Source organism: Hyla sarda, chromosome 1, assembly GCF_029499605.1.
Source record: "Hyla sarda isolate aHylSar1 chromosome 1, aHylSar1.hap1, whole genome shotgun sequence".
In the NCBI taxonomy this organism is placed as follows: domain Eukaryota; kingdom Metazoa; phylum Chordata; class Amphibia; order Anura; family Hylidae; genus Hyla; species Hyla sarda.
This window is the reverse complement of record NC_079189.1, coordinates 513,706,397-513,725,805: the sequence shown is the minus strand read 5'-3', so window position 1 is coordinate 513,725,805 and position 19,409 is coordinate 513,706,397. Positions and strand designations below refer to the sequence as shown.

The following is a 19,409-nucleotide window of genomic DNA, read 5'->3' as shown; positions in this document are numbered from 1 at the left end:
TTCCAGAAGTCCGACAAAATCAAACCTATATAAGTAGGGTATCATTTTAATCGTATGGACCTACAGAATACATATCAGGTGTCATTTTTACCGAAAAATGTACTACGTAGAAACGGAAGCCCCCAAAAGTTACAAAACAGCGTTTTTTTTTCAATTTTGTCGCACAATGATTTTTTTTCCCGCTTCACCATAGATTTTTGGGCAAAATGACTGACGTCATTACAAAGTAGAATTGGTGGCGCAAAAAATAAGCCATCATATGGATTTTTAGGTGTAAATTTGAAAGAGTTATGATTTTTTAAAGGCAAGGAGCAAAAAACGAAAATGCAAAAACGGAAAAACCTCCGGTCCTTAAGGGGTTAAAAAAGAGAAATTACATGTTCTCTTTAGTCTGTAGGTCAATACCCAATGTATGTAGCTTTTCTTTATTTTTAACACATTCAGTATTGTCCTTTTCCGACCCCTATAAATCGTTTATTTTCCATATATGGGGCTATATGAGGTACAATTTTTGTTTTAATGGGCATCTTATAGTTTGAAAAATTATACACTTGGCGACTACAGATATGTTTAGAATTTTTTATGTATTTGGGGAGGGGGGGGGCTTGGAGAGTAAATGGGAAAATGTGATTTTTTTTAGGGGAGGGGCTTTTCTATAATTTAAAAAAAATATATTTTTTATTTTAAAATTTGTAAGTCCATAGGGGACTTTTAAATGCAATCACTAGACTGCATTTACTGTACAGTGCTATGCCTATTGCATAGCATTGTGCAGTGTGATCGGCACTCCACTGATACAGCCTGCTACAAGCTGCATAAGTGAATCAGCGATGGGGTGGCAGGTAAGGTGACCCTCCGCCTAATACTTTAAACATCCCGATCGGCATTGATCGGGGCGTTTAAATGGTAAATGACGGGGATCGGCAGGATCGGCACTCCTCGTCATTAGCAGCAAGTGTCAAGCTACTGATAATAGTCATCACTCACTGCTATAAAGCGAGTGCAGCTCCTGTGTCTGCTTTAAAGTAACGTAATACTCCAGGGCCTGACTATAGAGTTCTACTGACCAAATATATGTCAAAAAGTGTTATTTCCCCATATTTTTTGTAGAAAATACAGTTTGAAAAATGGTATAAGTTATCTATGCTTTCCAATACAAAAGGGATCCCTAATAGCATATGTTTTTCACATTGCAAGTCATTGGCAATTTCATACATGTAGCAGACACCTTTTGTAGTGTTGTTCATACATGTACATCAAAACAATAATGTATGGTGTGAACAGAGGTGTTCAGATACAAATAATTATGCTGTGCACCTGTGACACACATAAGTAAGGGGGCGGACCTCAAAACGTGACATGTCAGAATTTAGGTTATTTAATTACACAACGACATCAGCCATTGAAACACTTTTGTATTATGTATTGCACATTACTAGAATTGAAAAATAAAAAAGGAAGTTGCAAGAAAAAATACAACTTTCTTATGAAATTGAAATTAAAATGTACCTGCCTACTGGTAAAACATTTTTTTTTGTGGATTTACAAGTGTGGCAAACAGAGGTGTTAACAGAGCCCAAATCTAACACAATATACTAGGAAGACCACAGAAATCAATGGCAATGTTTTTATGATCTTGTGTCAAATATTTCAAAAAACTTAAAGGGGTACTCCACCCCTAGACATCTTATCCCCTATCCAAAGGATTGGGGATAAGACGTCTAATCGCGAGGATCCAGCAGATGGGAACCCCCACGATCTCGGTTGCGGCAGCTCAGAAATCAGGTGCACGGAGTGACCTTCACTCTGTGCCGGATGACTAGTGATCCTTTGGATAGGGGATCCTTTGGATAGGGGATAAGATGTCTAGGGGTGGAGTACCCCTTTAAGTAAGTAGTAGAACTGTAGAGAACCATACCTTCTTATTTGTGGAAAGGTCTGCACCAGTGTTATCTACTATGTTTATTCATCATTTTTGTTTATTGATGCTCCCCTTTAAAAGGGTATTCCAGTTAAACATATTTGCAAATTACCTCTATTAAAAAATCCTAATCTTGCCAGTATTTATCAGCTGCTGAAGTTGAGTTGTTCTTTTCTGTCTGACAACAGTGCTCTCTGCTGACACCTGTCTGTCTCAGGAACTGTCCAGAGCAGGAGAGGTTTGTTATGGGGATTTGCTCCTACTGTGGACAGTTCCTGAGACAGACAGAGATGTCAGCAGAGAGCACTGTTGTCAGACAGAAAAGAAAACTCAACTTCAGCAGCTAATAAGTATTGGAAGATTAAGATTTTGTAATAGAAGTAATTTACAAATCTGTTTAACTTTCTGGAGCCAGTTGGTATGAACAGCATAGTTTTTAACTGGAATATCCTTTTAAAGGGGAGCTCCAGTAAAAAAAAATGAAGGATAAACATAGTAGATAACACTGGTGCAGACCTTTCCACAAATAAGAAGGTATGGTTCTTTACTTTACTACTCCTTACTTAAAGGGGTACTCCACCCCTAGACATCTTATCCCCTATCCACAGCTGGGGACCCCCGTGATCTCCTTGCTGCCCCCGACGCCCATTAAGAGCATCGGGTGCAGCGTTTAACTTTCTGGAGCCAGTTGATATGAAAAAAAAAAGTTTTTTACTGGAATTTTTTTTTAAAGTTATGTAAATCTTCTATCTTCTTTATGAGTCAAATTAAATTTGTTTTACTAAATAACATGTTTTACTTGAAATGAGGTACGGAACATAATCCAGAGCACTAGATTGGATGTGACTTTCACAGTCTGTTGGCCGTCGTGAAGAAATCTCTACACCTGTGACTGTCATTGATAAATGAGTTCTTCAAAACCTTGTCCAGCCTTTTTCTAAGCTTTCATGGTTTCACTGTGTCAACTGTAGCATTTCCAGGCTTGCTGCATGAAAAATATTAATTTTACCCTACTGGTACAACCACTGATGACAATACAAGGAGAGCCCTTCAGCATCTCTGGATTTACAGACAGTGCACAAGCTCAATATGTCATTTTTCCAGACAAGTCACAATGTATGCAAAGGTAGACAAAAGACTTATTAAAGCACCATGAATTCAGCTTTGTCATAACCCGTCAATCTCATGACTCTCATAAAAGTTCATCCCCCATTACATACTGCATAGTGTCACCTTGCAGAGTGACAGTCTCAAAACCATACTTTACAGATGGAGCGTCCCTGCCTATTATTTTGGAGATTTTCCAATACAATCTTTCCTTGTTGGAGGACTGAAATGTCTCTTTTGTCCTAAATGACTTTTCTTGTCTTTACTGACATTCTGTCATTTACAATGGAAGAAAATGGACAATGATATTTTTCTAGTTCTGAACTCCTAAGATTGTTCTACAATGTTCTTATTAGAAGAACAATTACATAACCTTCTTATATTTATAAGAATTATAACATTCTTTTATATAAAATGTATTAGATTACTGAATATGTTATGAAATTTGTTTAGAGATGTAGCAGTGCACAGTCTATCAATACACCAAAGTTTCGTATACTGACATTGTGTTACCTTGCATAGTAAAAATACAACATTCTCTTGTCCTGGCGAATTACAGTATCAGTATGAACAAAAGGACCAATGACGCCTGCTACAAACATACCCAGTGAAGAATGTTAGTGTTTTGCATGTTCATCATTAGATCGCAAAATGTAATTCTACATCCGCAATAGTAGCTGGAAGACAATACTCATGTATCACAGGTGAAGAACCATACTTTATCTGAATGTCAACCGTTCTTCAGTGATATGAAAGGTAGGTTGATCACGCATTAATGATGCTCTTAAGACAATAATTCCACCTTAAGGTTATAGAACATAGATACTCAAATTTTAAGCGGAAATAGCACTGTAATAGATACTCTTTATTAAAAATGACTTATCTCTAGTGAGAAATAACCATCCTTATAGAGAAAACATTTTGTTCATCCAGAACAGCACAATGTCCTCTTAACAGGCTGGTCCTCCTATACAACATACAGAACAAGAAGCCTTAAAGGGGTAGTCCAGTGGTGAAAAACATATCCCCTATCCTAAGGATAGGGGATAAGTTTGAGATCGCGGTGGGTCCGACCGCTGGGGCCCCCTGTGATCTCTCTGTACGGGGGCCAGGCTCTCCGGCCAGATAGCGGGTGTCGACCTCTGCACAAAGCAGCAGCCGCCACGCCCCCTCAATACATCTCTATGGCAGAGCCGGAGATTGCCGAAGGCAACGCTTCGGCTCTGCCATAGAGTTGTATTGAGGGGGCGTGTCGGCCGCCGCTTCGTGCGGAGGTCGACACGCCCCCTTCCCCCGGGCTGTCGGGGCTCCGTACAGGAGATCGCAGGGGGCCCCAGTGGTCGGACCCCCAGCGATCTCAAACTTATCCCCTATCCTTAGGATCGGGAATAAGTTGTTCACCACTGGACTACTCCTTTAAACGTTAAAGGGGTTATCCAGTAAAAAAAAAAGTTTTTATATATCAACTGGCTCCAGAAAGTTAAACAGATTTGTAAATTACTTCTATTAAAAAATCTTAATCCTTTCAGTACTTATGAGCTGCTGAAGTTGAGTTGTTCTTTTCTGTCTAAGTGCTCTCTGATGACATGTGTCTCGGGAACTGCCCAGTTTAGAAGCAAATCCCCATAGCAAACCTCTTCTACTCTGTGCAGTTCCCGAGACAAGCAGAGTTGTCAGCAGAGGGCAGAAAACAACAACTCAACTTCAGCAGCTGATAATTATTGAAAGGATTAAGATTTTTTAATAGAAGTCATTTACAAATCTGTTTAACTTTCTGGAGCCAGTTGAGATATATATATATATATATATATATATATAAAGTTTTTTCCTGGAATACCCCTTTAATCTGGAAGGAAGATGGGAAGATGTCTACTCCCTGTGTGCTGAGTAGAAAGCTTGGAGGGAGGCAGAGCTCACAGAGATATTGGCCCACATTTACTTTTTTTTTTTAGTAAGTGCAGATTTAAAAACTATAAAGTTTCTAATCATTTATATCGTTTCGTAATAGCATACTTTTTTCTGTTATACATTGGCTTTATTTTTATGCATTTTTATATTAGTAAATTGTTATTATTATACACATATTATAGATTTCATGCGAGCTGTACTCTCTGCAACATTGCAGAATGTTTATTACTAAAGTTATACAATATTTAGTACCCGAGAAGCAAATCATTAGAAATGGTCTAAGCAGCTAAACACATACACAGATACAGCTTATCTGGATTCGGATGTTACTGAAAAAGGTTCCTAAAATGAAAATGTCATTAATATTCACATAAACAAATCGTATATGCAAATAACTGTGACAAGAAGCAGGAGAGGATAGGACCCAGTAGTTTTATACTGCAACTAGATCAGATATCATGACTTATCTCCAGCTGTGGAAAGATCAAATTCATAAGAGTTCTAGCCAGGAGCAACTTAAACTGATGACATACCAGGTTTGCAAATTGCAACCACAAAACAGTTGGCAGCAATAGGAGACTCCCTGCAGATATTAAGATAGCTTGGCAATGATCTTAATACTAGTCAACATGGAGCAGTTCTATGGTAAATTATATTTCTACATACTTTTAGTAGTCTCACTGTTAAGATTAAACAACTTTAATCCACTACGCAATATATATGTTTTTGCAAAAGCTGAGCATATTGGGAGCAAATGCATAATGCATTCCAAGCAACAAAATTGGATCAACTGTAGTTTCTTAATAAAAGAAATGAAAAACAGTATCTACTTATAATTTCAATGGAATGCATGTTCGTCAAGCATAAACATGGCTGTAACTTATTGATGGCCTATTCTCAGGACAGTCCACAGATATGTCAGTGATGGGTGAATTAGTAAAATTCAAGCACAAGAGGCGGTTCACCTTGTGGTGCTGGGAGCACAACACCCAGACAGGCCTGTAGAAAGCGATGATGTCAGGTGTCTGTCTTGGATATTAGTGCCAAGAATGTACAAGCTTTCAAAACTGAGAGGGGACCTTTAATTGGCGCTGTTCTTTTCTAAGAATCCATAGTCTTGAGGCAATAGGTGATCTAAAATATATTTATTATAGTGTATATCGGACAAGACATTGTTGAGGTGGACAGCCTCCTTTCTCAGGTCATATACATTGCAATATGTGCTGATCGCTCAGGAGAAGGCTGGACGTTCATGCAGTGGTTTTTCCAGTTGAGGAATGATACCTTAGACCCACATGGTCAGCAAATCTGGCACAGAAATGTTTATGTGGTCACTCATGTTATACAAAATACAATATGAAAACCTTTTTATTGCAGAATTAGAAGAAGATTCCTATCCATTCCTATCCACCAGTGGGACAGCTCCATCCATGCATCCATGTATCGCAAACCAATTGACAGACCAACCTACCTTAAGAACAATAGCTTCCACCCCAAACATACAAAGAACTCCATCATGTACAGCCAGGCAATAAGGCAATTATGATTCGGCAGACCGTAACATACACCTCCAGAAATTGAGGAAAGACTATATACACCAGGGCTACAGTGCCAGGATTATTGACAACCAGATCGCAAAGCCACCAACATTCCCAGAAAAGAACTCTTGAGGTATAAAGAACATCATACAGGAAATCGTGTGCCACTGGGGGTCACTTACCACCCCCAAGTTCTACGAAAAGAACTTCAAACTGCATATCGATGACAGACTAGGGAAATTTCCACACAGACCCCCATAATGGCTTTCAGACAGTCCCTCAACTTGATGGTAAAGAGCGCCCTGAACAAAAACGCACAAAATGAAATCTCACCCTGCCTTCAAAAAAAGGTGCAAAACATTAAAAACATCCACACTACAGAAAGAGTGCCCATACCAAACAATTAGAGGACAGTGACACCAGTTGGAGAACAGTTTTGCCAGGTTGGACACAGTGTCAGAGATATTAATGGGATTTTTTCCAACGCAGAGGGAAAGAAAAATATGGGTGATCAAATTTAGGTATAAAGTCAGTTCTTTAAGTGCTGGCCTCAAAATAGATAGAGAACTTATGTCCCATATGCTGCAGTATGCAAACGGACTGTGGGGGGGGGGGCACTGACTAAAGCTACACAAAAAATTACTTAAAGGGGTACTCTGGCCCTAATACATCCAAAGGAAAGGGGATAAGATGTCTGATCGCGGGGGGACCCCCGCAACCAGACATCTTATCCCCTAACCTTTGGATAGGGGATAAGATGTATTAGTGCCAGAATACCTCTTTAAAATACCTGTTATTTATTAGCAGGGTGTCCAATTCAGAGTTCAAAGAGATGTTCCCAACTTATAGATAGAGGAGGGACATCTATCTTTAGAACAGCAGAAGCAAAACCCCCTCCCCCCAATTCATGGAAAAAATAAAGATAAAAAATAGCCTGTACTGCCTGGTTGCAGCAGGCAAATTTGACCAGGATTACAGAACAAACATCGGAGTGGGATGTTTTATGCTGTTTTGCAATTTCTGCACCCCCTACAGAAATGAATGGAAGTTACAGAAACAGCAGGAATTCATGTCTATAGGAATTATGGCGAATGCAAAGAATAGCTCGTCTGTTTCCATACTGGAGGGTATTAACATCTCAGCCATGATTCTCTGGATTGGGAATACCCTTTAAGCTTTTATGTGGCAGAAGGTAGACTTGGTAATAGCTTTTCACTCACAGGCCTCAAGCCACTTGACAAATCTAGTGCAAAAAAAGAATGGGGAATTGCAACCAATGTGCAAAACTGACACCTATCCATGCAAACCGAATGATATAATTGCTGTTAAATATATCTCTAGTGAATAGTGAAGTGGCTGAATAGTTACGCTTTCAATTATTGTGTGTATAATACCTGTAATGAACGTAGATCACATTGTAGACATTTGTTTGCACATTGACGTGCCTTTTTCTGATTAGTGTCAAAAACTCCTAATTAAATGAACTGAGTTGTTAAAGAAGAAAACACTAAAAGTCCACAGGGGTAAATACCTCTTACTGTCACTGTAACGCCTGTAATATGGGATGTCTCTTGTAGACATACATTGCATCAGCACAATACACTATCATATGCTTAGCTACCCTTTGGTTACTAATATAAGTAGTAAATCACATCATCTATACTTAGCTGGTACCTGCAGCTGGCTGCCCTCATTGCAAAAAGCAATGATACAAGGAAGGTGACCTCTTTACTTACCGATGTTGCTGAGCTGAATTTGTCATCCAACATTTATTTTGTGCAACGTGACCATTCAGTGATTTAAGGTAATTCTGAAGTTTTACATGAAATATGGAAACACACAGATAACATATGTTGATGTTCATAAGCTATGGAAAATGAAATACTTTTCACTGATGTATGTAATCTGTGTGCCCTTAAAGGGGGATCTGTCTGCAGTTTTGAGCCCTTACATGGGTACTCCGGTGGAAAAAATTTTTTCATATCAACTGGCTCCAGAAAGTTAAACAGGCTTTTAAATTATGTCTATTAAAAATTCTTAATCCTTCCAGTACTTATCAGCTGCTGTATGCTCCACAGGAAGTTAATTTCTTTTTGAATTTCTTCTCAGTCTGACCACAGTGCTCTCTGCTGACACCTTTGTCCATGTCAGGAACTGTCCAGAATAGGAGCAAATCCCCATAGCAAACCTCTCCTGCTCCGGACAGTTCCTGACATGGACAGAGGTGTCAGCAGAGAGCACTGTGGTCAGACAGAAAAGAACAACTCAACTTCCTCTGAATAATACAGCAGCTGATGAGTACTGGAAGGATTAAGATTTAAAAAAAAAAGTAATTTACAAATCTGTTCAACTTTCTGGAACCAGTTGATTTAAGAAAAAAAACATTTTAAAACTGCTGTTAGCCCATGAAAAAGCCATGTAATGGATACTTTGTGTTTGGGTCATGCACGCCTAATAAAAACATCATTTGACGGCAAAACTATGAAAAGTGCCCAGAAGGCGTGCTCTTCTACATTAAAGTATTTTCTTGGCAAAAAAGGCAAATAAAAGCTTTACAATGAAAACAGATGATTAGGGAATCACAATCCACTATTTACAGATTGTTCATAGCAACATATTTTTCTCAAAATATTTTGTTCCTATTCACATATATATACTTTTGATGAGATAAACAACATATGTATTTATTGTTAAAATCCAGCCTCAGTTAACAACATGTGACATGTTTCAGGTGTGGTATATACCCTTAAAGAAGAACTCCAGCCAAAACTAACTTAGGGGATAGGTAGCTAATTGTGAGGGGTCTGACAGCTGGGGCCTTTCACAATCTCCAAAACAGGACTCCAGCTGTCAGTAAAGGAGCATGTGTCGTCTACTGGTAGATGGCATACACTCCATTAATTTCCACGATCAGCCACTTAGAAAATAATGAAGTGGGTGCCGTCTGCAGCATGCACTCTTCACTGAGAGCCAGGTCCCCGAAGTTGGATTCCCCATGATCAGCTACTTATACCCTATTCTGTCGATAGGGGATAAGTTAGTTATGGCTGGAGTTCCCCTTTAATTCGGTGTATACCACACCTGAACCACATCACATGTTGTTTTCTGATGTTTTATTTTAAACAATTAAGTCTTGTTTTTGTACAATTCTGCACTGGACGATTCCAATTGTTCCAAGATGCATGTGGGTGCTGCCCTGTACCATCTGATACAAGTTGGTGTGTTTGAAAAAACATATGTAGGTTTATGGTAGTTATGATCTTCTAAACCCTCCAGAAATGTAACTCTAAGCAAAGAGGTGTAACATTGTACCTGTGCAGCAGAAGTTCTCCCAAGGTCACAGGATTCACCCCCAAACAGAACGGTAACAACTTTGACCAATCCCAGCTCTCTTCCATTGGTTTAGCCTGCTAATATAAATGAAGGTGGATCGGTTATTAATCATAACTAACCCCACCGGTAATTTATTTATTATAAACTATGTGGGAAAGGCGGACACGGCCTGTTAGAATAAATCAAGTTCAGACAGCCTAGTTTTTATTCCAATAAGACAACAATTAATTTACAAATCCACTAAGTGGTGTAGTCATTATTTATTAAAAGATAAATCAATTTTTGTACCACATTCCAACTGTTCGTGGCAATTTGCCCAACTACTTTGTCTGAGAGCAGAAGTCTTTGTTTGAAAGGAGAAATAAATGGATGCCTTGAATGCTCAGTAACAATTTACAATTTCCTACTGTCAGCAAGAAGTTTACCAGGAAATAAACAGAGGGGGGGCTAGGATTTATACGGCATGATGTATCTTAATTATAAGCCATTTTATGGTTCTAATCTAAAATGGTACCACGGATTTAAATAAACAGATGGTACACATACATATTTGGGAGCGTGCGAATTACAAACCCTTGTTATGTATGACCGATTACACAATAAATAAAAAACTATTTATGATTGAATACTTGGTGTCTACTGGAAATGAATGTCAGATTTAAAGGGAAGACTCCCATATATTGCTTTAGAAAAAAATAAACATAAAAAGTATGTAGAGGTCACAAACAAATAGAAATTCTGTTAAATAAACACTGTAACATTAAAATGCTAGTACATAGAACTGCTGTTTCACAAAATTTGTGAGCTGTCATTGTGGCGTGTCAGAAGAGGTATGGGGAATGTGTCATCAGAAAATGGCCTATTTATCAAGCTTTTATGTTAAACTTATTTATTAAGAGTTTTCGGTAATGTTCGCGGTGTTCGTTCTTGCTACTAAGTCTAATAATAAGCTAATCCATACTGTTCTGTTGAAAAATCTTTTCAGCAGCCTCCTTCTCCAGGGAGAATGAATGGGAAAAGTGACACCAATAAATAGACAAGACAGAACCTGGCTATAAGGTGATTATATACCTCTGTACAGGTCACAGAGAATGCCTAGAAAACGCTTCTAGGCATATTAATCCCAGATCAAAAGTGAATACATAACTGCCATCTCAGTAATAACAAATCGCTTGTACCTATGACCAGCTTTAACCCCTGACTCAGGGTTTTTTCTTTTTTTGCACTTTCGTTTTTATCTCCCTACTATCTAATACTATAACTAGTTTTAGTGCCACCAATTGGTAACATCTACAATAAAAACAAAAAAAATTTATTTTTGGGGCCAAATTGAAAGAAAAAAAAAACATCATTATGTAACTTTTGGGGGCTTCCCCTTTTACACAGTGCACTTTTCAGTAAAATTTACACCTAATCTTCCATACGGTTCCAATGTTACCCAAATTATACAGGTTTGATTTGGTTTTACTTTTTTTTAATTACTTTGTACTTTACTTTGTACGGAAATTTGTATTTCTAAAATTATCCTTTTCTGGCACCTATAACTTTTTTTTATTCTTCTGTATATGGGGATGTATGAGGGTCATTTTTTGCACTGTGATCTGTAGTTTTTATTGGTACCATTTTTGCTTTGATAGGACTTTTTAATTGCTTTTTATACATTTTTTTTTAGGTCATACAAAGTGATCGTACGTTTTAATTAACGTTATATTTTTATAGTTCGGGCATTTAGCCACAAGGCAATACCCCATATGTTTAGGTTTATTTTTGTTCACTTAATTTTTTTCTTTTAAATAGGGAGGGGGTAATTCAAACTTTTATTAGGGAAGGAGTTAATTCACATTTATTAACTTTTCTTTTTTATTTACATTACACTATTTTTTAGTCCTCATAGGAGACTATTACATGCAATCCTTAGATTGCATACACTGAACAATGCTATGTCATAGCATAGCATTGATCAGAGTTTTCGGCACTTCATTGCTCCAGCCTGGAGCCTTGGAGTGCCGATTGGACAGCGAAGAGGCAGGTAAGGGCCTTCTGTCATCCTCTCAGCTGAACAATGGTTTCACCATGGTGGTCACGATCAGCTCCACAGATTTTTATTGCAGCATCTAAAGGATTAATGCCGGGCATCACCGCGATTGGTGATGTCCGGCATTAGCAACGAATTAGCTGCTGGGACCATCCCGCTATGACACGTGCTCAGCTCCTGAGCATGCATCATAGAAGGGGAGCAGGCGCAGGGCGTACATTTATGCCCTGTGTCCTTAAGGGGTTAACAGTGTCCTTTTTAAAAAATTAGGGAAGCTGCAACCAGGAGTCAATACCCAACTTTTCCTCAGTCCTACATAGCAAATATTAACTGAGCCACATGAATTCACAATGACGCCAGCAGCTAAATAGTGAGTGCAGCTCTAGAGTATGATACGGACTCTAACTTGGTATCTGTGCAGTATACATTACTTTTTAATGATTGTACTTAGATTATATATTTTACATTGATTATTCAAATTGCAGTAAAAATGCCTTGCTCTTTTACCATGAATGGCATAATCACGGTAAAATATTTGCCATGATTTCAGGAAAATAGCAGTAAAACTGCAACATGTGGATACTCCCTTGGGAGTCAGGAGAGCATTAAAGATCAAAATATGAATTTGGATACATCTTAATATGGCAGCCTACCTGGCTACCTACCTACATAGCTACTTAGCTACCTGGCTACTTACCTACATAGCTAACTACCTTGCTATCTACCTACTTAGCTACCTACCTACTTAGTTACCTGCCTACCTACCTACATAGCTACCTGCCTACCTAATTAGCTTCCTGGCTACTGACCTACATAGCTACCTACCAATCTACCTAAATAGCAACCTACTTATCTACCTGGCTAAATACCTGGGATCCCCATACAGGGTGCCCTCTAGGCTAGGCTCCACTAATTATCTTTAAAACCATTAAAACCCCCACTTACAGAGGAGCCAATCAGACTAACAGCCTGTTAGTGATGACCATAGCTACACATGACATTGTGGACAACACATTGTTACGATGTACAGCAGTGTTTCCCAACCAGTGTGTCTCCAGCTGTTGCAAACTACAACTCCCAGCATGCCTGGACAGCCAAAGACCAAAGGATGTCCAGGCATGCTGGGAGTTGTAGTCTTGCAACAATTGAAGACACACTGGTTGGGAAACACTGCTGTAGAGCATACATATGTGTTGCCCATAATGTCACATGTTGCTATGGTCATGTGACATGGGGTGGGATGTCAGGTAAAGGGGTTATCAAAGATTACAAAAACAAATAAAAAACAGCACCACACCCCTATAGTGCTGTTCCTCTCATATAGCCATTTCTCTCTCCTTTCATATAGCCATCCCCCATAGCCTAAGGGGGAAAATGCTATATAAAATTAGATGAAATGGGGATACTTCACCATTTGTTTATTATATAGCAATCACATATCGAAATCCCAATATGTACCTCCATAACTGCAGTCGCACACTTTCCCCAAATCGTGCAACTCTACCTACCTGCCTACTGTGGAGGGAGGGGGGGAATATACCTACTCAATGGGGGACCTACTATTCTACCCAGGACACCAAGGAGTACATTATTACAGTTTGGGCTTATAGAGGAGGGGGGGGGGGTGGAAAATCTGGAGTCTAACATGTTTGTTTTGCAGATGCTGAATAGATGAAGTTTTGGCTGGAAAAGCCATCCTGGTGGTCTAAGCCGAAGAAAAGGAAAGAGGACGACGCCAATCAGAGAAGACAACAGTTGTGAATCACTTACTTTAACTGTACGTACAATACTGTGTAAAGTGACTTTATTTTTTTTGGGGGGGGGGAATATAGCACTCCACCAAGGGAGCAAGGGCACTAGGTACGCCTCTGCACATCCTTACGACATCTGCGCAAAATGACGATTGCACAGGTCATTGTTAGAAAACTCTCCTTTAAAGGCCAGTAAGGTCAGCACAAGCCTGTTGTTTTCTATTTCTATGGGGTTTGTGCAGAAAGCTCAGGATATATGGCTGCCCTCATAATATAGTACACAAAATAAAATATACAAACTTAAAATCTGAAAAACAAAACAGATTAGAAAAAAGAACATGCATCAGAATCTAGTTCTAATAAGTAAAACTAATAATATTGAGGTCCCTTATAGGCTGCGTTCCCACACTGTGTTTTGAATGTATTTTGAACATGTGATGAACATGTTATCTGATAAATTGGTGGACTCTCAAGGACTTCACCAAAACATGTTAAAAACAGAACCTAAAGGTAGTGTGGAAGCACAGCCTCATGTTTGGCAGTCTGGATGCTCAGGCTCTTAACAACTGTAGATACAAAGGGAGAGAAATGCTTTGCTGAATGCTGTGCCCCTTCAGCTCTGACCAGCCATCTCACCTGTAAGAGAAGGGGTCTAAGCACCCAGAAAACAATCAACCCAAATTGCTAAAATGTTTGGCAAAACAACAAACAGCGATTTACAGAACTAAATAATAACAGAAAAAAAAAACTGAATAAATTAATTAATTAATTAATTAACAATGTGATATTCCAAAGGAGATATATATTAAGCCAGTTTTATATGACTTAATATAATACTTAATACTTAATAATATATGTTGTTGTTTTTTTTTTTTATCAAAAATGGTATCAGAGGTGTATCTTGAAGCAAAAATTTTAATACAGCCCCCCCACCTTATATGCGCTAATTATAATATTGGTTTCTTCTTTTGTGGACATGGAGCTTTTGGGCTCCCTCAGGCACTTGGCCCCAGGTACAACTATCTGCTTTGCACCCCCTATAGCTATGCCCTGACTGGTATGTTTTATATTGTGACTTTGAATGTGCTACAACTGGGTTGGTACCATACCCCAGAGCTAATGAATAGGCTGAATCCCGATATCCCCCCCCCCCCCCCAGTGCTGGCGTTGTGGGTTTGGATACCCTGTTTCATGTTTTTTGGTCCTGCCCTCTTATCACGGGGTATTGGGAGTTAGTGAGTCGCTTTCTCTCTGATGTTCTTGGAGTATCGGTCCCTCCTGAACCTCAGGTCTACCTTTTGCACCTCTCACACTCTGGTCTACCCAAGACGTTGTTTAAACTGGCTATGCACATATTCTTGGCAGCTAAGACACTTGTTGCTAAATGCTGGAAGAGGACTCTTCCTCCCTCTGAATCAGACCTGCTCTCCCGAACACGTGAAATACGCTCTTTAGAATATCTCACCGCCTCTTTGAATAATACCATCCCTGCCTTCCTTTCAGTTTGGGAACTGTGGGACCGTTTCTCTGACGGCAACCTCCTTGAGGTGATACTGCAATCTTCTCCCACCCCCCTCTCCTTCCCCTTCTTCCTTACTTTCCCCCTATTGTGTTTGTGATTTGTTGTCTTGTCTCTTTTCTGTCTTTGTCTTGTCTCAGTCCTTCATGTTGGAGAGCTTTCCAGTTCTCTCCTTTGAGTACTTGGCTGTATAACTCCTTTTTTTATATATGTTTGCTCCAGTTTGATGGTTTATCTGGAATCAGGGCTAGTCGTTCTAATCTACAACTGTTTTTGCATGCCCTATCTTGGCTTGTCATTTGCCCCTGATGTGATTGTACTGGGCTGCGTCCCGGATTATGCTTTGATTGAGTTTTGGTGAACTCTTGTTTTCTTTTGTGAAAAACTTTAATAAAAATTACAGTTAAAAAAAAAAAAAAAAAAAAGAATGCTACAACAATAATTTCAAATTTCAGTTAACGTGTTGAGACTTAACAATTATGCCGGACACATACATACTCAATATAGCCATGATTATGTGGATTTCATGTTAATATCCATGGTTTTGCAGTGAAATTTTCAACAAGCATTTGGATGTTTACATACTTCTGGATAAAAATCTGCATTACAAGATGAGAATTCTAGCATTGTTAGATAGTACTATTAGCTTCTTACCTCACTCAGTATATTTGCACTGGGTAATAAAAACTTTTGCAGAGGGTTGAAAGGTGAAAGCTGGTCTTCAGTGGTGGAGGTCAGCTGAAATGCCTTTAAGCAGGTTGTACTTTCAGACTGTTGAGAAGACAGCATTTCAAATAGGTAATCCTACAAGGAAAAGAACGGTTGTGTATATAAATGGTACAACGGCACATTTCTATTAGGTATAAAAGGTGCACTTGGGGAGATTTATCAAAACCTGTCCAGAGGAAATGTTGCTGAGTTGCCCATAGCAACCAATCAGATCGCTTCCTTCATTTTTCAGAGGCCTTTTCAAAAATTTAAAAGAAGCAATCTGATTGGTTGCTATGGACAATTCAGCAACTTTTCCTCTGGATTTTGATAATCTCCCTCAATGTCTTTATAATTTACAAAAATATAGAACCCTTAAAGGGGTTCTCCGCTGCCCTGCCTTCCGGAGCTCTGCTCGCAACATCCGGAAGTTTATTACTCCGAACACTGTGTGCGGGCTTCCGTGTTCGAGGCCGCCCCCTCGTGACATCACGCCCGCACCCTCAACGAAAGTCTATGGGAAGGGGGTGTGGCCCATATTTATCAAACACAAATATGAAAGCAGAGCTGTGATTGGTTAATATGGTAAAAAAACAGACAATTAGGGTTTCAGGCTGATGGGCAAATCTGGGCAAGTAAGCTTATGTTTATTGTATTGCTTGTTTTTATATGTTATAGACATGTGTTATGTAATTTATTTGTACGCATAAAAAAATTTATGGTGGTAGAAAAATAAATAAATAGGATCGTCAGCAACAATACAAAGGTCATTGTGAATAAGCTGTATTAATAAAATATATTTATAAATCCTTGTCCCTGCTACTAAGCATAAAGAATATGAATAAATAAAAAAATAAAGTATTGATTTAATCTTTTTTGTCCATTGTAAATTGTATCACCAACTGGGCATTGCACACCGGATAATAAGGTGTACTTTGTGAGTTTAAAGTGATACTCCCCCTAGAGCCTATTTTAAACCCAACATGGGCCTCAGAGGTTAGCACTATTGCAGCACTAGAATTTTAGATTTAAATCCAGCCATGGGCAACATCTGCATGAAGTCTGAACATTCTCCTTGTTTTTGCGTTTGTTTCCTCAGGTACTCCAATTTCCTCCACACACTAGAAATATACAGATGGAATAAAGGAATAGGTACTTAAAAGAAATGCTATGTTTACCTTCTTCGCTCTCTGGCTACGGCCATGGAACTCTATTCCCAATAAGCAGCACTCCAAGGAGCAGGGTTGGCACTTGGAGCCGATCAGTAGCTGAGGTGGGACACTACTGCTCCCTGAAGAACCCCTTTAGTGTAGGGTCAAACGTGCCGTTTTTTTGCTGCACATTTTGCTATTTATTGACTTCAATGAGTAGGAAAATATGCAGCAGCAAATACACAGCAAAATATGGCACACTGCTTATCCCTCGCTCACACAAGGCTTTCCGGCGGCAGACCTATGTGTGCAGTGAGTTTTGGAGACGTGCAGCTCCGCCTCCAATACTCACTACACACATAGGGCTGCCGCCAGAAAGCCTTGTGTGTATGGTGAGCGAGGGATACGAGGGTATTTCCTGCTGCTGCTGAAGATTTTGCGCATCGTGAAATACGTTGCATATACGCCAGGTGGGAACGTACCCTTAGTGTGTATTGACAAATAAAGTATCCTGCGCATATTTGATGCCGGCGTGACTGTGACGCGCGGGTCTGCCTTCAAAACTCACTACATACATAGGGCTGCCATCGTAAAGCCTTGTGTGTGTGGTGAGCGAGGGATACGCAGCGTATTTCCCGCTGCTGCTGATTTTGCGCAGTGTGAAATACACTGCATATATGCCAGGTGGGAACGTGCCCTTAGGGTACATTCACACGTGCATATATTTTGTGTACATCTGTTGAAGATTTACTGCAGCAGATTTTGCTGCCCATTGACATCAATAGGTAACAAAATGTGCTACAGCAAATCTGCAACAGAAAACATGCACCCGTGAACGTACCCTTTAAGTAGTTTTCTATGGAATTGACCCTGGACTCTATGGGGGGAGATTTATCATTAGGTGTCTATTGTAGACACAGATCTACCCCTTTACACTGCTTGTCTAATTAACACTCTTGATGAAAATTTACAAAGCTTGTGCACTCCTTTGATAACGTGCTCTACCGTGCACTCCATCTCTACCTCCCACGGTACACTGCTCACATAGGTAGAAGTGCCGGAGCAGCAGTGTGTGCAGAACAAAACTCTGCACAATAGTAAAATCATAAATCTTTATAAAGTACACAGAGGGCGAGATTCGCAATGAATTTTGTACCAAAAAAAAATCTATTTCACTCCAAAATTTTGATGCGAAAATTATCGACCACATTTTCAAAGAGCTTTGTGTGGTGGTTTACACTGTTCACGTCAGTTTTGTAAAAGTGGGCGTGTCCACGTATATTGTCTGCTTTACATGATATTTTAAAAGCGGTGAGAGTCCAGTTTACATCAAAAATTTCACACCAGCTTTTTGATCACAGAAATTGTGTTGTATTTTTATTGTTTTTTTTTTTCTTCTAATGTTAGATACATGAATGCGGCGAATTACGTCAAATTCGGTGGATTGCGATGATGAACAGCGTTTTTTTTTAAATGTCAATAAAATTGTTACTGAGGGCTGTGGGGGAGTGTTTTTTTAAATAAAATAATGTTTTCAATGTGTTGTGTTTTTTATAAGTGTATTTTCAGGCTTAGCAGTGGAAGCCGTCTTGTAGACGGAATCCAATACTAAGCCAGGGCTTAGTGTTAGCCCCAAAATCAGTTAGCGCTAACCCCCAATTATTACCCCAGTACCCACCGCCACAGGTACCAACAGGCCCGGAGTGTCAAAAATGGTGCTCCTGGGCCTAAGCGGTAACAAGCTGGCGTTATTTAGACTGGGGAGGGCCAGTAACAATAGTCCTCACCCACCCTAGTAACGTCAGGCTGTTGCTGCTTGGTTGGTATCTGGCTGATACTGAAATAATGGGGGAATCACACACCCTTTTTTTTTTTTTTTAATAAAAAAAAAAAAAAAAAAAAAAAAAAAAAACAAACGCATAGGGTTCCCCCTATTTTCAGTATCAGCCAGATACCAACCAAGCAGCAACAACCTGACGTTATCAGGGTGGGCGAGGGCCATTGATACTGGCCCTCCCCAACCTAAATAACACCAGCCTGTTACCGCCTAGGCCCAGGAGCTCCATTTTTGATGCTCCGGTCCTCCCGACACCCCTGGGGCGGTGGGTACTGGGGTAATAATTGGAGGTTACCGCTAGCCGATTTTGGGGCTAACGCTAAGCCCCGGCTTTGTAATGGATTCCATCTATAAAGACAGCTTCCACTACTAAGCCTGAAAATTCTATTATAAAAAACACGACACATTGAAAACATTTATTTAAAAAACTCACTCCCCCACAGCCCTTGTTAACCATTTAATTAAATAAAAAAAACGCTGGTCATCATCGCAGTCCACCGAATCTGACGTAGTCCTCTGCATTCACATATCTGAATTGAGAAGAAAAGAAAAACATAAAAAATGGGTCAATACATTTTTTGCGCTCTCCCCTGGGGAGAGC

The 19,409-nt window shown here is 39.5% G+C and overlaps 1 protein-coding gene across 12 annotated transcripts in view; it reads right to left on the bottom strand.

The window, feature by feature from the left end:
* The window catches only part of KIAA0825 (KIAA0825 ortholog), a 406,103-nt gene that overhangs the window by 199,972 nt on the left and 186,722 nt on the right, over positions 1-19,409 (bottom strand). For 9 of the 12 annotated variants that reach the window (XM_056538004.1, XM_056538051.1, XM_056538057.1 and 6 more), the window contains 2 exons: positions 15,767-15,916; positions 9,787-9,884 (listed from right to left, as the gene is read on the bottom strand). In XM_056538004.1, coding sequence (XP_056393979.1) covers positions 9,787-9,884; positions 15,767-15,916 — 248 coding nt within the window. Of the gene's footprint in view, positions 1-2,851; positions 2,907-8,250; positions 8,285-9,786; positions 9,885-15,766; positions 15,917-19,409 lie in introns of those variants that run through there. The other 3 variants (XM_056538065.1, XM_056538077.1, XM_056538043.1) reach the window with 3 other exon arrangements.